Here is a 6,992-nt window from a genome sequence, read left to right on the forward strand (position 1 = left end):
TCACAGTAACACAAAAACGTTATGATTAAAGCTGTGATTAGTGGGAGTCTTTTCACAAGAGATAAAAAAAATTTCAAAGCCAAAAGTTGCTTAAAAGTACCTCATTTTTTACAGCACGCATGGAACAACAAACAGAGCAAATAAGCAAACCAAAAAGAAGGTGGTCAGAGCTTTTCTCAATTCCTAAAACGTTTAATACTTTAATTAATTGAGAAAAAACAACATTCAACTGACTGAATAAATAAAAAATAAGGGCAGTCTGGTGCACTAAGCTCTCGCTATGCACGGGGTGCGAGAAGGGCCGGACCACAAGGGTCTATTGTACGTAACATTATCCTGTATTTCTGCAAGAGGCTGTTTCTATGGCTCGACTCGTGACCTCCTGGTCACATGACACCATCTTTATCAGTTACATTAAGGCTACCCTTAAACTGACTGAATAAATAAACAAATATAAATTCAAACCGCATCTCAAAAATCTCATGCTCCCCATCTGCAAAACTTATACTCTTACAGCCCCACCAAAACTGACCAAAAACCCTTATCTTCTCTTAAAAAAACATTACTTCTCCTGTCAACTGTTTGAACTTATGTACATATTTTATTTCTACAAGTACTACCAATATTATTTCCCAATTATTTAATTCAAACTAATACAAAACCTTTTTCTTCCTCTAGATATATATATGATTAGCTAATGTCTTCCTACCAACATATTGAAAAAGGAGTCAAGAATTTTGGCCTTCCAATATTGCTGCCTAAGCTAAATTAAAACTAACTCTTCTTTCACACAACAGATTGCAGTTTTCTGTTATATGGTAAATATGTCATCTTCTGCTTCTTCTTTTTTTTCTTTTTCCCTTTGCTAGTTTTTCATTTCTGCAAGTTTTTGATCAGTTCCGAGATTCTAATGGCTTCTCTTTTTATACAACTTGACAAATTGTATATATATAGCTAGTAGCTAAAACTGACGTTAGCAATATCTATTTTTGTATATTATCTCAGATTATATGAATCAAGAATATGGTTGTTAGAACCTGTACTTCTGCGTTTTACTAAAATTAAGCTGTGATTCTAAATACAGAAACCCTTCAAGATTTCATTAGTTTTTCACACAAGGCCAACATTTTCGCCTGCAGGCTGCAGCTAATTTAATTGTAAGTTTTTTTTTTCTTTTTATAATTTCATTCGTTTAGATCATAAAGCTTATCTCACTTTCATGCAGCGGCTAATCCAATATTTAAATTTGATGGGTTCAACATTTTCGTTATTAACACTGAATCCATTGCATCTGCAACTATAATGATGGGTTAAAAAAACTAAGTATATTGATTAATTTTAGCATTTTTTTTCACAAACACACACATTTTTGTTCCGTTTAAATAAAGTACTAGGTTCAGTTGAAAAGTTAATTAATTATAAGCGACTTGCATTTTTTCAGGTATTGAAGATCTAGTGGTCTTACTGTTGCAAAAATAGTATCAATGGAGAGTTTGAATTGGGATGAAAGTCCAGTTTTTCAGGAGTTTGGAGCTTCATTTGATCCAATACACGTAATTTCTAATTGGAACATGCCACAGCGTCAAGAAGCTGCTGTAAGATTAGCTGCTGATTCTATGGCTGCTAAATCAGCAGCAGATCTAAGCCGAGATTGTGTTGAAAATGGATTTTCTTCTTCCCCTATACTAAATATGCCTAATTACATCAGTGATAGTAATCCAATGGCATTAAATGGCCTAATGGCGAATTTCAGCTCTAATGGCCAAGTCCAGGAGATTAAGCCAGCACCTAAACTACTCTCAAACACATGCTCTCTGGAATCCCTTGATTGCTTACTCTCAGCAACCACCACCACCAACAACACCGACACGTCAATCGAAGATGATGGAATGTCCATGATTTTTGCTGATAATTCGAAAAGCTTGTGGAATTTCAACTCTTCTGGAGAGTCTGCAATACACAATGCCTCGTCTGAAGCTCTGAAGCAGTCGCCAGGTTATCAACAGCTTTTGACCTGTCCGTCTGGACATGAAATACTTCAAGAAGAAGAAAGAAAACGAAAACCATACAAGCCCATTAAAGCTAATGAGCTCGATGAGACGGTGTCAGAATCATCTCCGAATCATAAGTATAACAAGAGAAGCCACAAGCAAGCTCTTGAGAATTCTCCGAGTCAGTTCAATCTATTCGAGTCAGATTCGTTAAATGGAGATTATGGTAATTTTCAGGTCATTTCAGAAAAGCAAGCCAAATCCAAGAAGCCGAGATTAATAACAGAAAGTTACAATAAGCCACGTCCAAGTTCATCGAACATTAATTTTCAACAAGCTAGCTCATCGGTATCTTCAATAGATCAAGAGCCTGATCCAGAGGCAATTGCTCAAATGAAAGAAATGATATACCGGGCTGCTGCATTCAGGCCCGTGAACTTCGGGCCTGAAGCACCGGAGAAGCCCAAACGGAAGAACGTGAGAATATCAACGGATCCACAGACCGTCGCGGCGAGGCAACGGAGAGAAAGGATAAGCGAAAGAATTAGGGTTTTGCAGAGGCTAGTTCCAGGAGGAAGCAAAATGGATACAGCATCAATGCTTGATGAAGCAGCAAATTATTTGAAATTTTTGAGGTCACAGGTTAAAGCTTTAGAAGCCATAGGCCAAAAACAAGATCCTTTCTCTTCAATACCATTCAACTATCCATTTCCCATGCAATTACCACATTTTCCTCTCCAAAACCCTAATCCAATTCATGGTCCCAAAACTTGACATGTTTTTTTTTATTTTACTGACGGAACAAACTATTAAAATGGAAAGGAGAATAAATTACTAATCTGTAGTGTAAAAACCTTTTTAGTTTCTTGTTATTCCCTTTGTTTTTGTCGTTATTACTCTGCTGACGGAGGTTAATTTTTTGTTCCTCCCCTCAGTCTATCAGATGGGACTTAGAATTAATTCTGCTTATATGTTGGAGTTGATATTTTTATGTCTTTGCATGGAACAAATAAGGGCTTGTTCAATTGGTATGATAATTTCCCACATGTAACTCTTAAAAATAAAAAATTCGACTACATCTTTTTGTTAGGATATATCACTAGAGAAAAAAGCCTTTAATCGGTGAATTTGTGAGGGGGAAAACCATGTATTACGTCTACCAATTTAAAAGGATTTAATTTAAGTTACTATAGAAAATAACAGTGAATCTTTTTACACTATATGAGTGAATTTAACCATGATAACTATTATTCACTATTTTTACTGGGTTATAGATCAAGTAATGTTTATTACAAAAATTTACCTATAATTACCTTGTATAAATATATTTACACCATCAAAGGATACAGTAATATTTTATGCCGTTAATGCATGTTAAATATATTTTTAAAAAGAGAATTTATATACAGTCGGACTCATCATTATTTCATCATGATATAACTCTGAGTCATCTTTACTGCCTAAATTAAAGATCCTTGATCCTTATCATCATGCACTCATTATTACATACTTTAAAGCTTCTGTAATTGGTAGTAACTCCCTTAATTATGAGCATCATAATGAAATCCACCATTATACAAAAAGTGTTGGACCGGTCCACGAATTAAAAATAAAGGCCATAATTAAGTAATAATAAGGGCTATGATTAAGATCGAGAGCTTAAAAAGTGATTACCACTTTATACCTGCACGTTTAATTGTATTTAATTTCGAGTTTTGTACTTGAGACTTCACTTTTCTTAGAGATCTTAGAAAAGAGAGGACCTTAATTATTTTAATGTAAAAGCAGTCAGCAAAACAACGCACAAAAGGGACATCCTCATAGTACTTGTGAATCTTAGTCAGTGGTCCTGTCTCCTTGATTCAATCCAAAGCGTGCCTCTTGGTTTTCACTCCTAACCCTTATTGCTAACCACGTTTATTCTTCCTTTTTGGCAGTTGGTTATTATTATAATCCTGACTCCTGAGAATGATTTATGCAAAAGAGGAGCATTGAAAAAATGCAAACCAGGGTGTGGCCTTTCTAAATTACGCATTCAATAGTATTTCCTAGCCGTCAATAAAGTGGGTAATAATCAAGATTTAAACTCCATCAAATAACAAAAAGGTGATTTTTCTCATCTATATAATCCTTGGTAGAGGTAGCGGATGGTGAAGAAAGATTCAAGGTTTGAAATTGATGATGGATTCAATAATTATGTTTTTACTACTAAATCCATTGTATTTTTTTATTGGCTCAGAGTTTAATACTTGTAAATTTGTAGTGATCTTCACATATATATTTATACTTCCTGAAAAGGATATCGGATTAATTTAAACCCATTGAACTGCATTGCGTTGTAGCCACATGCATTGAAGGGTGGTCAATCGAACATCCTTCATGTTTCACCAAAGAAATAATATTTTGGATAAAACTAGAATTTGAGATGAAAAATCGGGTTACTGATAATCAAGAGACCAAAATAATAATAGACTTTCTGAGAATAATAATAAAGCAGTAAACAAATTTTTTTATTTCAGTATGATGTAAATGATGTCCTTTTCCCAATACAACTTCCTCCTTTTATAGTTGATTCTAGGTAAAGGAATAAAACCTAAGCTTTAATGAGACAATTATGGACAATAAATGACATTAAATGAGCCGTTACACAATCATTCCTATTAAATACCAATTTTCTAACGTATCAGGTATTTAATATTGAATTTGGACTCCTTTTTGTCTTCAGATTCATGTCTTCAATGCCTTTCGACCCACTGGCCTTAAATGACTTCGAATTGGTACGAGACTCGTGTCTAAACTGCTTCTCGTACCTATTTCACTTCTTCTTCCCGTACCTGTCGTTTCCCGTACCTTTTTCCCAATTGTTACGCTTTGACCACTTGTCCAGTCCACGTGTCACGCCACGTCATCTTCAATATAAATTCAACTTTTTTCCCAATACAGATAGTCCCCCCACTTTCCATTTATTTATCAATTAAATAATTGGGAAGTGGACCTTCGTAAAAAAGGAATTTTTGCCATAATCAATGCGTATGACAATATTGTCGTCTCAATTGTCTTTTCCATTTAATGTTTTATCCATGCGTCACCTTTTGATTGATTCTGCCATTTTGCACCCTTTTTCAAAGCTTCGTTAATCCCACTATTCACGAAGTGATAGTTGCCTTTATTATAGACTTTCCATCATTACTCTTCTAAGTTTGACGGTTGCCATCATATACATACTTAACCTTTTCTTCCTTTGTCCTCTTCTCCATAAATCTTTAGCAAACGTTTTTCTTCCTTACTTTTGCTCTCCTTCGATTCATCTTTGTTCAACAATGGCGTCTCCATACCCTAACCCTAAAAGAGTTCCGATTTTAGACAAATTCCCCAATGCTCCTGTTAGACATAGAAGAGACAGAGGAGGCAGACTTCGTACAGGATTAGAATCTACTCGAGGCGGCTCTTCTGGTTCTTCTTCTAGGAGTTCTATTCTGAAAACTCCTTCTTCTAAAGGTAAAGAAATTCCTGATTCTTCTAGAGAACCTTTAGTTGATGAAATCGTACCAAATGATTTATCTTTTGTAAGTGATAGACAATCTCTTCAAAAGCAAGTTGCTGGTTTAGAAAAAACTGATACTTATCCTACATTAGTGACCGAACTTACAATCCCTACCATCAGAGGAGATTGTAACTGGAAAAATAGTCTTCGAATGTCAATTCCTTCCATAAATCAAAGAATTTCTTCTTTTAGGATTGGGTACTCTTTTGTTTATACTTACCCTTTTACTTTGGGTTTTAATCCCCCAATTGACCCAATCATCCTCGATTTTTGTCGTTTCTTTAATATTTGTTTGGCCCAAGTTGGTCCTTTAGTATGGAGAGCAGTGGCTTGTTTGAGATATCTTTCTACCAAAGCCACTGTTGATTTCACCTTTTCTCACCTTATCCATTTATACCATCCTAATTTAATACGTCATGGAGTTTTTACCTTAACTGCGAGAAGCAAGAAGGTTTTGGTAAGCACAGAAGATGACAATGACCGTGGATGGTATGCCAGTTACGTTGCTGTGCGTACGGTGGATTTACTTGGTGAAACAAATATTCCCTTCCCTGAGAAGTGGAATTTTGCACGTAAGTTCTTTTTTTTTTAAAACCGTACCTGTTTTTGAGAATTTCGATTCTTTTTCTGACTTCGTCTCTTTTTGGTTTTTTGTAGCAACCATGGGAGATGTGGAACCTGTTCCCAACTTTCGTGGTTGGGTAGATTCAATTTTGAAGATTGCTCCTAAGGAACAAAGAACTTGGAAATCAATCTCTGCTTTACATGGCTGGAAAGTTAAAACGCATGGTATCGTTTTTTTTACACACTTTTCTTTTTGCACATTAAGTATTTTTTCCTTATTGTTGATTGTGTATCCTTCTTTTAATCAGGATTTGGTAACAAAGGAATGACAGCTGATGTTGCTAAGGCCATCCGCATGTCTGGTAATGCTGCACTTGACTTGGACAAGGCTCGAACCTTACTTCAAAAAAAGGAAAACTCTAGGAGAAGGTTCCAAGAATGAAGATGAGGAAGGTACCTTGTTAATAGCTAGGCCACGAATTAGGAGACGAGTCATTAACGATGATGAGATTGAAGATACTCCTGCTCAAACTTTGACCACCGAGCCTGTTTTGATTCCTTCAGACGAGGATACCGTGCCAAGAGACACAAATGAATCAACTCAGCATCTCTTTACTAGTGGTTTTGAGAGTGACGGACTCGGACCTGTTTTTGATGAAGTTCCTCTTTCTTCATTCGCACCTACCTCATCCATTCCTTTGCCAACTGTATGTGTTTCCTTGTCAGCATTGACCACTTCTGCTCTTTCATCAGTCTTGTCTATTCCTACTTCCATTCCTATGCTTACTTCTACCATTCCTGCTTCAACTCCCACGACTCCTGCGGTGTTTACCTTTTCTACTACTCCCCCTTCCGCTGTTCCATCTTCATCTGTCCCACATGTAGAAGTAAGT

General features: G+C 35.9%; 1 protein-coding gene across 2 annotated transcripts; it reads left to right on the forward strand.

Moving 5' to 3' along the window:
• Nucleotides 510-2,958, forward strand: LOC109223997 (transcription factor bHLH87-like). Of its 2 annotated transcripts, XM_019388528.1 has the most exons (3): nt 510-818; nt 1,085-1,157; nt 1,442-2,958. In XM_019388528.1, the coding sequence occupies exon 3, from the start codon at nt 1,485-1,487 to the stop codon at nt 2,763-2,765; it is 1,281 nt and encodes a 426-aa protein (XP_019244073.1). In that variant the 5' UTR covers nt 510-818; nt 1,085-1,157; nt 1,442-1,484; the 3' UTR covers nt 2,766-2,958. The 2 variants fall into 2 exon arrangements, with proteins under 2 accessions (XP_019244073.1, XP_019244074.1); XM_019388529.1 differs by lacking the exon at nt 1,085-1,157.

The sequence above is a fragment of the Nicotiana attenuata genome, chromosome 3, assembly GCF_001879085.1.
Source record: "Nicotiana attenuata strain UT chromosome 3, NIATTr2, whole genome shotgun sequence".
NCBI classification, from domain to species: domain Eukaryota; kingdom Viridiplantae; phylum Streptophyta; class Magnoliopsida; order Solanales; family Solanaceae; genus Nicotiana; species Nicotiana attenuata.